Below are 17,567 nucleotides of genomic sequence, written 5' to 3'. Positions count from 1 at the left end.
TTCCCCCCATATTGAGTCTTGTGTTTTTGTCTGGAAAACCCATTTCAAACTGGGTTGAGATGTGGGAGGGGGGCTAGGAATCAGGAGTTGAATTTTGAGGCTGTTCAAACCATGACAGCAAGGTAAAGTCAGAGCTAAGGTCTGCCCTCACGCACCTGGGTAACTATCTGTGGGACTCAAATGGATCCTCACTAAGTATCTAAGAGTCAAAAATTGGTCTTCAGATTTCAAATATATGTAGGTTTTATTTATATGTATTAAAAATTGTATGTATGCATATTATATTTTATAACGTATAATTTCAAACTATATATTAACATAAAAATCACAGGTAAAATGATAAGAACTTTTACACACAATGCCTAATTTGCACAAATCTTGTCCTTGAAAAAAATGATAGGCACTTTTCAGTGTTTCTTCTAAAGTGCATGACATTTGCCCTCAAACTGACTACTGTATCACAGCAGTAGTAATGAACATAATCTAAAATGGTTTACTCTATTAACCATGTGGACTATTTCTCTGTTAGGTTGTTGTAGGTATGTCTTGCAAACCTATCTAAAATAAAAGGATTAATGTGTGAGGAACTGCGTTTCACATAAAAATTGGAATATACTTAGAAAATGTTACTTATTAAATGTGGCTCACTGAATTAAAATGTTTATTGGAATACATAAGTATTCATAATATTAGGATACATATTATAAACAATTATTTCATAGGGTATGGTTTTCATGTTGTAATGTAAGAATATAATATGTCTGCTTAAATTAGCCTTATCCTTAACACCATCTGTGTAAATAATCAGCATCTGAATTCTTAGCACTCATTTGGTTTGGCTTTTAATAACTATATAACAATCACAATGCATTTAAAACAAGTCAGTTAACTGTCCCTGTACATTAACATGACAAGATTATTTGCTGATGCAGGTTAGCAGAAAATGACATGTACTCTCCACAGAAAATTGGGTCTCCCAAATGTTCCTTGATAGGAGAAAGTTTAAAGTGCAAATATACTGTGAAAAGGGCCTCTAAAAATGGTATCATGGAGCTCCATGTTTCTCATGTTTTGGTTATCTCACAGGTTGGTAAACTAATCTTCTCAGCTGACAGCTAGCTGGATCAGCCAGAAAACTGTTAAATTAGCAGCTTGAGGGCAGGGTGCTAAGAAGGCAAATATGATATAAATTTAATCTCCATGTGTTGCAAATAAATTTATGTGGCAAATAAAAAGAAATGTTAAAATCAATGCTATGCCACAGCTAGTTTTTCCAATTCTCGTTTGTTGTCCAACCATTGCCATGAGGCCCAATTTGACATAACTGGCATTACTGAAGGCTGTTCAAATAAGTTGTATGCCTGGAGTATTAAAATGTCTACTTATAACCTATTTAGAGTGATTCAAGTGCATAAAAGTGGTGATGATGTGGTGCTCTTTTATTAACCACCACTACTTAGTTCAACAATACTGATAAATCTTATCTTGGGTCTATGGTGCCTGTGAATTAGCACACTAAAAAAGCCCAGGAGAAAATGCCGGTGAGGAGGTTTATAACAGACAAAACAGTGAATAGGTAAGTTTATCCCTAGGCACACCTCTGCAATATGTTGAGACTTTCATCACCCTAAAAGGTATCAGCTCAGGAGATGGACACTGGTGATCACAAATATTAAGAGTTTCTAAAAACTATGAACAATGTTCATAGACAAAAAGGTATAATACTTTCCATGACTACCATTTTGGGCAGTGTCACGGTGGATAAAGACAAACGGCTGGCTGCCTGGGGCCAGTGAATGTGACCTGATGACATTGGTGGGACTTAACAGAAAGAAGCCTCCGCTGGCAACACACAGACTTGGAGCTTCAAAAAGGGTATTTTTTCTTCAAGGTAGGAAAAAGATTAGTAAATTTAATCAAGATCTAATATTTAAACATAAATGAATGAATGGTAGTTTTAAAAAGTTTATTGGATGACAAAAGAACACCCAAGAGTGTTGGTCCTCCTGGTTCAAGGAATATAGAAAAAAGTAAAAATAGCTTGTTATCAGCTAAATATGATAAGGAAAGCTAAAGTTATCTGAGTACAAATAATGTATGGGTGGCAAACTTGGCACAACAAAGAATTTTGTTTCATATGCAAGCAACAAATGAAATCCATAGCAAAAATGTGTCAGTTTTCAGATGAAGCTGGTGAAACTATAAATAACAATGCAGAAGAAAGTATGAAATTATTCAACAGATGTTTCTGTTCCCAATTTGAAAAAAAAAGAGGTGTTCGATGAAGTATATTCTTTTTTTCTGCTTATCAATATATTCTCAGGAATAAATCTTTCCAAATTGGCAGGCATGCAGAGTTTGACCCAAGATCAAGAGTCATAAATCAGCTAACTGGCTACTGATGTTCATTTTAAATAATGCTTAAAATAACAGGGATGGTACAGAAGATGGGAAAATCGTAATCGAAAATTTCAGAGAAAACTATTTGCATGGATAGCCTGAAATAAATCTCATGAAAAACAAAGGAAAAATGGGTACATAGGTCCATAAATTCCTACCCTATAGGTATGGTAGGCATGAAGAACAAGGTCTCTTTTTTATGGGTGACTGTTGCTTACTCAGCCGTTCCTGAATGTGTATGCTTGCACCAAGGAAGACACGGGTAAATAAAACTGGAAGTTTTGAAGAGACTGCCCAGGAAGGTTGTGTCATCACACAACACAAAGGAAAGAACCAAGGAAATGAGCACCTGACAGGAAGTGATATAAGAATATTTGCTCCTGCTCTGGGCTGGGGGATGAAGGTGATGCATACTAGCAATCCCCTTCAGACCCACAACACTGTGATATTGGAGTTTATTAATGAAGAATAAAGGTACAAAAATGTAATTTATTCAAGCCAATGCAACCTACTGGAAAACAACTCTAGACATGTTTACTCATGAAAAAAGGTTAAAAGTCAGTATTATTCAATATTTCCAAGAGCTTGCAGACTAAGTAATCTGCAAAGGCCACTATCATGGAGAGACCATGTCATGGTTTGAAGTCCCAAAATCCAATTCCTGATTCTTAGCCCCCCTCCCACACCTCAACCCAGTGTGAGATGGGTTTTCCAGACACTACACGAGACTCAAAATGGGGGGAAAGGGATATATTACAATACACTGTACAAATAAATAAATAGTATAATACATCATATACAATTTCAACTAACTCTACCATGACATACAATATTTACAATGGATCAAATCTCTTCTCCCTTCCAAATAAAAGTCCAGGAGGGAAGAAGAAAAAAGACCCCTTCCAGTCTCTGAGCAGCAGTCCACTAGGGCAACAGGCTCTCTGTGTCTTTCATGAAGCAGCAGTTGTTGGATCTTTGCCAATACATACCAGGGAGGCCTCCAAGCCTCTCTCGGCCCCCCGACGCAAACGAAGGGTCTTTCCGTGGGCTGCGTTACCCCAGACAAAGGTTGCTCCACCACGGTCATGTCGACAAAGTGCAGAAGCCTTCGTGACAGTCTGGTATCTTCAGGGGATTCAAGCCCCTTCTCAGAGCTTCTGTGCTCTGCCTCAAGATGGCTGCTAGCTTCTCTGAAGCTGCAGCAAGGGAGGGCCCAAGGTCCCCTCTCACACATTTCGTCCTGGTTGAGGTCTCAGAACCACTGCATTTAGGACTTCCAATTAATAGGAGTCCACCCCCTCCATTTTTGGAGGGATCTCAAAGAAAGTTTGGGGGAGTTTTGCAGTTGTTACCCCAACTTTCTCTCCGTAAAACTTAGTTCTCTCTGCTGCTTTCTCTCTCTCTCTCCCTCTCGGCTTGCAGAAGTTTTCCTGTCTGCTTTGCTGCATGTTTGTTTTGGTGCTTCTCTTATCTCTCGGCTCTGTGCCGCTGCTTTTTCTCCGGTCAGTGATGTTCTGCCGCTTCTCCGTCTGCCCACTCACGGTGGAGAAAACTCCTTCAGCTTTCCAGCTACAGGTACTTAGCCCAGTTTAACACTGTTCCAAGTCCCTGCAGCCCCAGCCGAGGGGCTGGGGGGGGGGCGGCGGAGCCCCAAGGAGCTTCTGCCCCTGCTCCTTGTGGCCTCAGAACATGGCCACCTCTTCTCCAACAAGTAAAACTACTTTCTTTTCCAGTCTACTTGTATGTTTACATTTTGCAGGAGCGCAGATTGGTTCAAATCTCAAGCGTCACCACCCCCTGGGGGTTACCACTTTCTTAGCTCCAGGGGGGAAAACCTGGTTCAAACCACTACAGACCACTACTGAACAGAGATATTATTGCTGGAGTGTCCTATGGCTATTCAACCACATAGGAAATACAAATATCAATTCAGTGGTGTAAAGCTTCTGTAAATGTGAAGATGGACATGATGGTTAACTGAAAAGGTCACAGTCTTTTGTGTGTGTGTGTGTGAGTGTGTTAACATGTTTGTTAGGTTTATTTTTTAAAAAAAACTACCTGCAATGTTTCATAAGACTAATTTAAAACCTAGATGAAGAGCAGTGATTCTAGAAAGAGCAAGTTCCTTCTAAATGGACTGTCTATAGTATGGCGATAAAGTGGTCAAACGTAACAGTTGCCCAATGAAATGGGAGAAAATCAAGTCACAAAGTTTTGAAGTCTGTGTATTACATCAGTGAGTTGTAGACAGGTCCGTCTCAAAGGAAAGATGTTAAAAGACTGGAGACAGAAAAACATATAAAAGCATTTGAAACCTGGAGAAATTAACTTGCAGTGAGACTTAAAGAACTCAATCTATTAGGTTTCTCAAAAGAAGATGGAGCGTTGACTCAATTCCCATATGAAATACATAGAGAGAAAAAGTAAATGTACTAAATGGCTCTTTTAGTATAAAAAGGCGCAACAAGAACTAATGGCTGGAGCCTGAAACCAGACAAAGGCAAACTAGAAATGAACCACTCCTCTTAATATTTTGACAGATTACAAAGGGAAGGGAGCAATGGATTCTCCATCTCTTGAATCCTTCCAGACAAGGCTGAATGACTTACTGGAAGACACATTTTCACCAAATGCAAGTTTTAAAATTCAGCATAACATCTGGTCAAAAATTAAAGACCCTATATATAAAAGTGGATGATAAGTGATCTAAATGTCCTTCCCCATGTAAACTATATACACCTGTGAAAAAAAGAAAAGTTTTCTGCTGAAAGTGAACCTTTTAAAAAAATCTACCAAATCTAAATCCAAATCTGAATCCGGATTCTAACAGAAAACGAAAGCTGAAACATAAACCATCTTTTGGATATTATGTCAATACATAAATTTTACTATTGAATTTTGGATGATATCTCTCAGGGAATACCTCATTACAGGTGTTCAGCTCTAGCAGAAATACAGCTTTCACAATTACACTGAGGTACCAGATCCCTCTCTATAGATGTTCTGGTTTCACAGAGCTATTGAGGATAAAACACAGAAAATACTTCTCAAAATTACTAACAGTAATGTGCTTGCAACTTGTAATACAAAGACTAACATTTAAGCTCAGTCGCACAAAGTACTTAATGAAAATTTATTGAGACCCATGTAAAGAGTTTCACTATGTCTGGGCAAGAGCCTGTGGGCACTTCAGAGGAGCTGAAATGAGAGAGGATTGTGACCTTCTCTTCCCGTGGAAAATACATTCGAAGCACGCTTTGACTGACCAATTTGGCAATAAGGAGCAAGGTGTATTGTTGGATGTAACTGCCTATGTGCACTGAGAGGCTGGCAAGGCATTGCAGGTAAAAATGCCTGAGATGGTGAGGAGCCACCATGTAAGAAAAGCTTTTGCTGCCATCACAAAAAGCAAGAGGAGGTAGAAACCCACCTATTTCTGCAAGTGTATAGTCTGACATGTCCTGGAGGAAAATGTCAATTTGAGTCCCAACAATCTGAGGTTGGAAAAGACCTCCAAGATTACTGAGTTCAACTGTTTACCCAGCAGTGCCAAGCCCACCACTAAACCATGACTCCAAGTGCCACATCTACAAGGTTTTTAACCTCTCCAGAGATGGTGAGTCCCCCACTGCCCTGGGAAGCCTGTTCCAGTGGTTGACAACACTTCTAGTGAAGACATTTTCCCTAATATTCAACCTAAACCTCTGCTGGTGCAACCTGAGGCCATTTCCTCTTGTCCTGTAACATGTTAAATGGGAGAACAGGCCAACCCTCATCTGTCCACAATCTCCTTTTCAGTAGTTGTAGAGAGTAATAAGTCCTCCTCTGAGCCTCCTTTCCTCAAGGCTGAATAACTCCAGCTCCCTCAGTCACTCCTCATAAGACTTGTGTTTTAGACCCTTTGCCAGCTTTGTTGCTCCTCTTGCTCTAATTTGTCCCTTTCAACAGACAAAACTAATGCAGATTGAACTAATACCAGACTGGCTTTTGTAGCAATAATGTAACTGTACTCTTTAGAATATCAGTCTAAACTGTCGCTTGGAAATGTGCAGTAAAGATGCATCTACCTATTCAAAACATATTCTCTATTTTTTGTACTGCCACTGTGCCTTTAAGTGCTCTTACGAGTCAAGGTATAAGTATTTTAACATCACAACAATGCAGAAGACTGGCTAAGCAACAACTTGCATCTGCATGGGCTGAGAAGAAGCTCAAGCGCTGAACAAAAAGTTCCTGAGTGCAAGAGTTTGCAATCATACATTGGAGTAAGACCTGCCAACATGCAGACAGATATGGATATATAAGGCACTAATGAGACAGGATTAAGTAGTATCAGAAGCAACAGTCACAGTAGTTTAATAGTTGTCAAACACTTTGTAGGAAATATCTGACTCTAATAATTTACATTATTCATTATCACCACAATCAAAGACAGCCTCAGGGACTATGAGAAAACAACTCTAACTAGTTCACTCTACTCTAAAAAAATGTAATGATAAATACATATGTCTGAATACAAGAATAATTTTTGATGGAATTGTTTCTCTAATATCAGTACTGCCTCAAATACATGTAGCTATTTTGTTGAACAGTAAATGAATGTTATTGAACTCTCTGACAGGAGCAACATCTGATAATTCAATCAATTTGAATGCTTTCAAATTCACATTTTCATATTTACTTTTGGGGCTCTGGCATTCTGGAACAGAACTTGCAATATTGTTCAACATGTCTCTATAGACTTTGTCCTTTCCAAAGCACTGCTGTGCTAAGCTACTCAAAACATAGAAACTCATATCCAGCTGGGTTTACACATGCAATGAAAAGCTGTCTGCACCACTTGAGACTAAGCAGGACAGTAAAAGCAGAGCTCCTTTGAAACATTGGGAGTAGAGCAAAAGCTACTTATTTCCAGGCTAAGAAGACACAAGTTAAAGCTGGACTTAGTGCATCAACTGCCAGAGCTATGGCTAAGACAGGCTGATGCTTCAAAGTTACCATAATTATTTCCAGTCTCTGACAGACAAAATAGAACCGCAGAAATGGAAGTGCAGGACCGACGCTGGAAGCAGGTAAAGATGTTGACATGGGCAATGAAGCAACCCTCACACTGTAGATTCCTGCACTCCTCCAATTCTGCTCCTAATGTTGCAAATACATTGAAACAAATTAATATGCAGCTAAACACAGGAGCCTGACACCTCGACAAAACCTTCAGCATTTAATCTTTTCTCCTGATATACAAAGCTTTTATTGACAGAACCACATGCACATGAAGACATAAAATGCAAAGTGGTTTACAGTAAACACTGATTACTGTAATCTTAATCTCCATGAATGACCAGTGAATGCAGAAATAACATTTTTAACAAAATGGACAAATTGCTTAATCTGCCTTATTGTAAAAAGTGCATGGTTTTGTACTTATTTCTTATATTCCTGGAATTGTTGGACACCTATTCCTCATCACAAAACACTAATATCAGAAAACTGCCCAGAATAGTCTTCATCAAATTGATTAAAGACTGAAAAAAACAGAGAAGCATTCGTAAACTGGGCTAAGAGTATGAGCCATATATTGTCTCAGCCTTTAATACAGTTTACGGTTGTTTCTGCCTTGTTTGTTATGAGCAAGATGGTGCAAATACAGATGAGTAAAAAAAGCACGAAGAAATAAGCTGGTCCTTTCCTACAGTTGTCACAAGCCTCATTGATGCAATTACCTCTGCACAGAAACCCTGTGGTGTTGGAGAGCCCATTTAACCCCACCAGAGATCCTCCTGTTTGAACCCCAGGATCTGCTCAGCATAAGGTACATCTGCAGATAGACAAGGCTTTTCTATGGAAATACACAACTGAAATCTTAAAACAGCAGGCAGGAGTCACCTGTTAGGCAAAGCCAACAGAAAAATACCACCTCCATAATCTAATGTGTAATTAATGGTTTCCTTGGTATCAACACAAACTTTGCAACAAGGCCTCTACCTCATGAGTCAGTGCACTGGTGTGTGGGGCCACAGGCTGCATAGTTGCTCTTCCAGTGAAAGGCTTGCTGTCCAAGTGATGCACTTCATTTCTTGGATCAGTGCTTCTAAGCAGATCTAAGAGTCCATAGTAATTTTACTTAAATTTACTGTAGCCCCATGGAAGTATTATTGATGCTATTCTATTACGTAGCACAAAGCAGTAGTTTCGAGGGGACTGTTTAGTACCATATTCTTGATATTAAAGCAAGCAATGCCAAGAACTCAAATTCAGCAGGTAACATGCTTTTCTTTGTTTTTCAGTGAGCACCGAATAATCTCATCTTTCATTTGTTTTGAATCACGTTTCATATGCACACACAGGAAAAGCTCTAAAACGAACCCCCGAGCTTTAAAGTACATACTGTTGCTCAACTAACACAGAAGTGATTTTGGCTGTGTTTTTACCAAAAGGCTTAATGGATGACAACCCTGGTCCTTGCTGGGACAAGCTTTGTCAGAAACAACCACCAGGCCCTCTTCCCCTTTTCCAGGCAGAAGGATTTGAAAAGGCAAGGCAAGTAAACAACCACTTTCTGCAACATGAAGGACCTCCTTCTGGTGCTTACACACACAAAGTGACTGTCTTATCTGAGCTTGGACAACTACCACTATCTTCACTCCATACTCACTCATGTATGATTACACACCACATGATTATGGCAGAATTCTGTGCAGTCTTTTGGAACTTAGGCAACTATACCAACAAAAACTCCACAACCTTACATGAATATTAATTACCATTAGCACGGTTTCTTTACTGACATGCAATGGACCTTGGAAAACGTTGGACATAGTGCTGGACTGCTGGATCCAGGTGGCCTGGCTTGAACAAAAGCCTTTTTTTCCCTTCTATTTATTTATGTGTAACCCCCCAAACTCTGAAGTACTCTGTTAGAAATTATATAAATGATAATCTCTGAAGTCAAAATAAAAAAAAAAAAATTGTGCTTTGTTTATCTAAATAAAATCAAATGTTTGATATACAATACAGAGTCAAGCTTGATGTTGGATACCAGGAAATACTATGTGAAGACTCACTTAAGAGCACCACTGGCAAGGTCATACCTGTCCCCCAAAATTGTTTGTTTTATTTCTACCAGCTCAAGGCTACTTTATTCAGCTAAATGAGTTAATTTTTGCACTTTTTTCCTTATTACACACACATATATTCAAGTCTAGGCTCTTCTGCAAATAGAACTTTTCTCGATTACTGTCAGTGTTTTCATTCCATTGTGCAATCTTGTTTGTCTTTTGATGCTGTCATTTCCTTATTTCACAATGTTTTAACTACATTGCCTGCAACTGTTAATAACTAGTGATTTTGGGAGTCAACTAGGAAGGCTTTAAAAATATTTGTTTAGGCACTTCATTTTATTAATGTTACAATAACTTCATTTGATTACTTTAAATTAGTGTTGGTGCATATCCACTTCGGCGAAACACTGTGAAGTTTAATCTTCTCTCCTAAGTAACAAGCTTACCTGGCAGAAACACACGGGCTAAGGAATCCAAACTGGATTCAGGAAAACAAAGGTCATGTTTTTCTGGCAAAATTTACCACAATACCTTTCCTGGGGTTCAGGTCACTATCCTGAAATCAAAGTAATTTAATTTTCTGAACAACATTAGAGATGGACACAGATCCATGGATCTGTTTTCTCCCATCCTCACTTTCCACTACTCCCACCCAGTAGCTGCTCCAGTAGGATGGCTTTCCAAGGGCTTGTGGATCTCCTGTTCTAGAATTAGGAGAAATGTTGTAAGGTCTCAGAGACACAGCATGAACTACAACTATGGTTAGCAATAGCATGATAAACCTGTCATTAAAACACCTCTTCCAGTGTCTATGTCAAATTCCAAGTTGATGTCCAGTCTCCTAACCAGTAACACTTCAACCCCTACTCCATTTTATGTGATGATTTTTAATGTACAGACAGATTTTGAAGTCTTCATCTTTCTTCACCCTATATTTGCTTAGATGGATCCATCTCCTCTGAGACAGAACAAAGGTCTTCTGGTTTGTTTCCATTAGGAAGGTGGATTAAGACTGATGCAGAAGATGATGTCAAGTCTAACAAAGGTCCTTAATTAGGGCTGAAGTGAAGAGGGTAAGAGATAGGGACCTTGAATATTCCAAACCCCATGTCATCTGAGCAAACTTCCACTGGACCAGGTAGCTCAAAGCCCCATCCAACTTGGCCTTGAACACTTACAGGGGTGGGGCATACACAACTTCTCTCAGCAAACTGTGCAAGTGCCTCATCACCCTCACAGGGAAGAATTTCTTTCCTGTCTTTTGTAATCTAAATCTGCCCTTTGGCAGTTTGAAGCCGTTCCTCTGTTGTCCTATCACTCCATGCCCTTGTCAAAAGCCCCTCTCCAGCTCTCTTGCAGCAGGTTTAGGTACTGAAAGGTGCTCCAAGGTCTCCCTGGAGCCTTCTCTTCTCCAGGCTGAACAACTCTCTCAGTCTGACTCCATAGTAGAGGTGCTGTAGCACTGTGAGCATCTTTGTTGCCTGTTCTGAACTTGTTACAACAGGTCTACATCTATCTTGTGCTGAGCAACCTAGAGCTGGATACAGCGCTCCACATAAGATCTCATGAGAGCCGTGTAGAGGGACAGAATCAACAACCTCGACCTGCTGGTCATGCTTCTTTTGATGCAGTCCAGGATATGGTTGTCATTCTGGACTGGAAGCACACATTGGTGGGTCATACTGAATTTCTTGTCAACTAATACCTGCAAATCATTCTCCTAAGAGCTGCTCCCAATTTATTATCTACCCAGCCTGTGTTTGTGCTTGGGATTGCTCTGAGCCATGTGTGGGACCTTGCACTTACTTGGCCTTTTTGAACTTTTTCAGGGTCCATATCTTCTACAGGCCCACCACTCAAGATCCCTCTGCATGACATTCCTTCCTTCCAGATCACCGAGTGCAATACACAGCTTTGGTGTTGTTGGCAAACTTGCTGAGGGTGCACTCAATCCCATGTCCATGTTGCCAACAAGATGTTGGAAAACATTAAACTGACACCAGCATGCAACCAGTTCCTTGAGATGTGGAGGAAAGACCATTAAGGCGGGACCCTCACAGGACCTCTTGCCACAAGAACAGATTCGTTTTTGTAACTAAGATATGAATAACTTATAGCAAACTTTTTAATTACTTAATAATGCTTTAATCAAAAGCTTTAGCAACTCTATCTGGAAATACAAGTAATTTTTCCTGTTCAATGGTCATTTATATCTCTCCAGTGATTTTAAGGGACATGCAAGCAATAGGCTGTGAGATAATCTGCAGTAGGTATTGCTCAAACTAGGACTACCTGTAAATTCCAATATGCTGATTAGCTGAATATCAGACCTTTTTGGAAAAGCTGGCTCATGAGATGTGACCAAGAGGCAGTTATTACTGAACTTACTTTTCAGTGCAGAGATAAAAGATGGAGTTCCAAGCAGAGAAGTGAATCTTCCTACTGCACAGGGTTTATTTTTAAGGATCTCCTGTCATTGCTCTTACTGCTCTTGATGTCATTTGTTGAAATACCAAGGGCAATGCTGCCAGGATTTGAGTGTGGGCTGTTCCAGTACTGCAATTCTCAGGAAAGGAGCAAATTAAAATCTCTCACATTAAACAATAATGCTCCTACATCTAGCAGCATTTCATAAATTTGTTACGGATTACCTTAATACAGGTTTAGATTGTTACCTATATAAACACACTGTATGAATTGTTCACTTGGTCCTCTGTAAATGTCTTACAGTTGTTCATATAAGACATGAATATAAGAAATATAAGCAAAAACATGTGAGCAAACTGATAATTCAGCAGCAGTCACATCAAGTTATACTATTTTAAACTGGTTTTATGTTACAAAGAACCAGCTTGGAAATAGTTAGCTTACATGAAATCATTACGCAAAATTTCTCTTGAGAACTTCTAAAACATTAGTGATCTTAATCTAGCAGCACTGCTTATATGCACTAAAAACAAATAGCCAGCTTTTACTGGCTGAAATCCTACACCACTTAAATTAATTCTTCTGACACTTCAGTGTAGCTTGGGAGTTCATTAAGTGGTGTAGAAACATTATGGCCAATGTGACCCATCCTCAATAGAAGTCAAGACTTATTCACACCCTATTAAAGGAACAGTCTGCTTTTTAAGTACACCAGGAATTTCTTTTATAGGATACATTTTAGATTATTTATTCATAGGATGAATACAAAGAAAAAGAAGAGATGCTAAGATGGAGGATTTTCAGTGCAGGCCAGCAAACAGCAAATACTGACTGGTTGCTATCCAAGCCCCTATTTACCTGACTAAAATAACCTCTATAGCATACAGTCTTTCACAACAGCAAAACAGATGTCAGAGGTTGGAAGTTAATCTGGTTTTAAAGAATTCCACTCCTGAGCAATATTTTTCCTTCAAACTACAGTAATCTCCCCTAAAGGAGAAAAAAGTTGGTAAATTAACATTGAATCTATGAAAATTTAAGTAATGTATCACTTTCCAAGAGCAGTGTCAGATTGCATGCATCTGTACAGAGCTGATGATCTGCATGGTTAGATCCCAACCCATAGCAGAAATATGATTAAAATATCTGGTTGTTGTGAGCTCTCCAACAAAGTACCACGAAATTTTCTAAGCCTTAAAAATATCCTGCAGTAAACTAAGTTTTATCTGCAAGGTTAGATCTCATTAACAACCTCGCAAATGCAGACAGATATGAAACTAACTTGTCAAATGAACAACTGCATCCCACAGAGCAAGGTCAAATATATCGTTCCAGCTTTTAAATTAATATTGTATAGATTGTGTCTTCCTTTGAACTTGATTTTATATTCTACAGAAATATGCTACCTATGGCTTTCAGAAAATCTGATAATCAAACATGAAAGTTCAGTAACAGCTTTATGTATTTTAGATTACTTTCCTACAGAGATTGGAGATTTTCCTTTCACATTGACAACTGTGCCTACTTTCTGGAATTATTACACTTTAACTAAAGTCTCTCTGAATTATTTCATGTGCTTCTTATGATTTATGATTCATTACTGAAAAAGCATAGCTGAGTATTTCCAAAACAATGGAAACTCACATCAACATTCTTGGATGCTGTAAATAATTTGCTATGTAAACTAGACTTATGCTGATCAGCATAAAGGAAAGCATCTTGTTTAACTTAGCTGTAACTTTCATTTATATACTTCTTTAAAACCTTGTTGTCTACATAGAGTTAGATATTTTTACAAGGATAAATTTCCCAGTTTTTGGCATTGCTATTATTTTCCTTAGGCTCTACATATAATGTCACCAACTACTTAAAGATAAAGAGAAAGGAAGAGTAAAAAAATTCAAGCAACAAATAGACAAGAGAAGTTAAATCCCACACAAAGCAAAAAAACCCCAAAAAACAGTGGGCTGCATAAAATAGTAGCAGTCATATGCTTCCAACCATATCTTGGGTTGAGTAATGGCCCATCTTCGCGAACGAAGATTTGGGGAAAGGTCTTTTACCTTTCCAGCCTGCGCAATGGATTTTTTAGGTGAGACACAAATGCAGGGTTAAAATGCAGTCATAACCAAATGCATTTTTAAATAAAAAAGTTGCTCCTGAGCACAAAGACATACACTGGCTTACCAAAAACAAATGGACGTACCTGCAGAGACACGGGGGCAATCTGGCAGCATGGACTCCACTGAAGTGTCCAGGGGCTCGGAGCTGGACACCCAGTTACAGCAGTTCTGTAAGAGTAGGCAGCAATTTTGGGGTAAGCCAGAAACTCAGAGCAAAAATAAATACAGACGTTGTAAGGACAATGATTACATCAAAATACTCTAATTTACACAGCAGTCCAAGCGGGACTGCAAAGTACACTACACCAGTTTATTCACGTTTACTATCAATGAACGACTATAGTTTCATACCAAATAAGGAAAGAGTAAGACCATAATTCAGGAGATTTGTAATGTGCTTAAATAGCATGTCTCTAAGTGCTACTCTGAGTGCTAATAGACTTGAGGAGGTGCTTGGACCAATTAGTGCCTGAATCATCCACCACACACTTTAAGCTTTTCCTTTCTGCAGCTTTTAAATAGGTGTTGATATAAACACTGAGCCTGCTCGCTTGCCAATATTAAGGAATCAGAAATTTTCCAGGTGTTTTGATGGAGTACACCATGGAAAGAATGTTTGTATAATCAGCAAACTAACTGAAGAGAAGCCTTCAAGATAGCAGATTAATATTCAAATAATTGGAAATATAACTGAGATGAATTGTGCATGAACATTTAAAAAGGCAAATACCGGTCTTTGGGGACTTATATTCAGGAAGCATTTACATTTACCTTTCATTCCTGAACCTCTGAGTAGGATGAATTTGCCATGAATTTTGTAAATGTTTTCCTCCAGATGATATCTATTCAGAGTAGGCTATGAACTAAAGTATTAAATAATATGCTTTTAATAAAATATGCTGAAACTACATCAAATCTACAGAACTGAAGATTTAATTTTAAAGTAACTACATTTTTAATAAGATTAGCTGAACAACAAGACCTACGTGGCTTTCCCTGTTTCAAATCTGAATTTTCCCTTTATGAAAACCTGATTAACTTCATTAAGAGAGAAAGGAAAAAACCTGCACAACTTTTTGGAAAGACCCAATAAATTTTCAGACAGATTTCTAAAAAATCATACCATCAATCATGATAGTAAAAATGGACGACTTCTATTCTGGTAAACAAGCATGTATTGTGTATTTCTAGATGCTTGCTGCCCTAGTTGTGCACCATGGAGTCCGTCCTCACTGTGGAAAGATCCTTGACTGGTAGATCAAGTGTCTTATTGTATTTCCTTAATTCATTCTGTCTGGAAGAAGATGTCAGCTGTGTTGCAGTGAGAAGAGAATTTCAAAGGCTTCAGTCCCCACCAATAAAGGGCAAGGAATGGCTTTTGAATAGATTTGTCAAGGCAACCCTACTGTTCTGGGACCAGGGAGAGCAGGAACAACATAAAGGAAGGGTTGCTGTATGAGATTAGAAAGTGAAGTTCACAAAGCATGGCAGATTTTTGTAAGAAACAGTAGATCAATGAAACTATTGAACTCAACAACAACAAAAAAAACCCAAACACACTATTCAGTAATATAACTTTTTTAGTAAAAAAATGGTTAAAATGGAAGTATTTCACAGAGGTTTTCAGGTTTAAAGTAGGAAAGCATTACACATTTTTACAATTTGCATGTATAATTTTAATTAACAGCTGAATGTGAAATTGCAAATGTAAGATGGTAGAAATTAAAAAAGAAGTAGAATTTTTATGAAGTATTACAATAATTTGAAATAAGTAAAATTAACTACTGATAGAACATTACATCAGAGAGCTGGAGATAATACAGAAGATTAGCACACAATTAACTAGCTTTTATATACAATGTGACACTTGCCTGTAAGAAATAAGTATTCTCGAAAGCAGTGTCAAGATATGTAAATGGATGATTTGTTTTATCATGCATCACAGCTTCTAATAAATTCAAAAATCATGACTTCTATAGGTACTAAAAATAGGCCTGCAATGATACAGGAGAGATAGCTCCAATGAAGAATTACTTTTTTAACAATTCATTCTTTCAATGACAGCAATTAGCCCTACAGACAGGCAGCGATTAGGTGTATATTTTAATTGTTATTCATTTTACCAGTAACCTTAAACCTGATTAAAGTAAGAGATATCCAGGTGATACGCTAGTCTTAATACCACTCAGCCACATTTCACATATGTAAAATTCTTCTTTCTTATAGGAGATTTTTAATGCTAATGTAAGTTATGACACTTCATCCACTTTTTAGGCCATTAATCATTTAACATATTCTTTAACATCTACTTTCTGCAAATGAAATTAAAGGTAATGCACTTGTCTTATTCAGACTAAATGCTTAAAGAAAAATGGAGATGTCAGATTCAAATTACAGGATTTAAAATTTCAGTTTTACTACATAACACATATTTTAAGGTTTTGATTTCCCATAAAGAAAATGGGGATTTCTCTGGTAAAGCCTGTAGGGATTACTATTCTTTATATTTTTAACATTTAAGTCAGAGCTGTCAGGTTGTATCCCAGGTGATTCGCTATTCCCATCAGTCATGGCCTATACAACTTTAAGGTTAAGTCAGGAATAGGCACTCTATACACAAAGTTTCAGTAAATCCATGAGAAAAAGTCAAGTCTAACAGAAAGTTCAGGATGCAACTAGTTTAAATTTGCTCCGTGCACCTATTATTTTAGTGTTCTGCCATGAGAATGTAGAAAAACAGAGATGAGCCTGACCTGGTGTGGACAAGACTCATAAAGAGTAGTTTAGTTGCTCTTGCTTTAAAAAATATGATTTTTAAAATGTCAGTACCCCATACTTCAGTATGAAACCTTCAGAGCACTATAGAACTAATTACATATCATAAAACTGCGGAGAGAAAGGATACTTTGCCAGCTGTGCAAATCATCAAACTGAGTCACGAAGAGCTTAGAGGGGCTTTTCCACCATGGCCAGATCAAGCCAGGAGCACAGAGTGCACCCAGGACTTTTCTCCAGATATCAGGCACTGCACAGACCTCCTTAGTATGTCTCTATATTGTCACGCAGCAGGAAGAAAACTGGACTTAGCTCTTATTATTTTGACTGCTCACTTTGAAATTCAGAAATGGCTTTAATCTTGGTTATTTTAGGGGCTGGTATGGATACATGATTTCCTCAGTCCTGTAATGTGCTGTCTTTCACATCCAAAAAACCAGAAAAGGTCAACAGAAACGGACATGTTTAGTGAGCCATATACAGATGTATATACTCTAACTCTTCAAAAAAACATAGGCCTTACCTCTCTCATCCACTCTCGAATAGTTTTTCCAACTTCTTGATGCCACACATTGTGAACAGAGTCTGTCAACGCCACAGCAGTTACCTTATTTTTTACTTCTGCCTCTCGTTGAATCATCTGTTAAAAAAAACTGGATTAAAATTCATTCTTTCTATTGAATAGAGTCTGCTTAGTCAGAGATAATGATCTTAAATTAAAAAAAGAAAGAGCAATACAGAATCAGTACTTGACTTCACTTATTTTAAAGTTTATACAAAT

The 17,567-nt window shown here is 38.1% G+C and overlaps 1 protein-coding gene across 6 annotated transcripts in view; it reads right to left on the bottom strand.

The window, feature by feature from the left end:
* The window catches only part of FAM172A (family with sequence similarity 172 member A), a 283,280-nt gene that overhangs the window by 62,996 nt on the left and 202,717 nt on the right, over positions 1 to 17,567 (bottom strand). For all 6 annotated transcript variants that reach the window (XM_027708758.1, XM_027708757.1, XM_027708763.1 and 3 more), the window contains 2 exons: positions 17,310 to 17,426; positions 14,095 to 14,179 (listed from right to left, as the gene is read on the bottom strand). In XM_027708758.1, coding sequence (XP_027564559.1) covers positions 14,095 to 14,179; positions 17,310 to 17,426 — 202 coding nt within the window. The remainder of the gene's footprint in view (positions 1 to 14,094; positions 14,180 to 17,309; positions 17,427 to 17,567) is intronic.

The sequence above is a fragment of the Neopelma chrysocephalum genome, unplaced genomic scaffold (genome assembly GCF_003984885.1).
Source record: "Neopelma chrysocephalum unplaced genomic scaffold, ASM398488v2 Primary Assembly neopelma1_96523, whole genome shotgun sequence".
In the NCBI taxonomy this organism is placed as follows: domain Eukaryota; kingdom Metazoa; phylum Chordata; class Aves; order Passeriformes; family Pipridae; genus Neopelma; species Neopelma chrysocephalum.
Note: the sequence above shows the minus strand (reverse complement) of the source record. Positions and strands in the feature narration are given on the sequence as shown.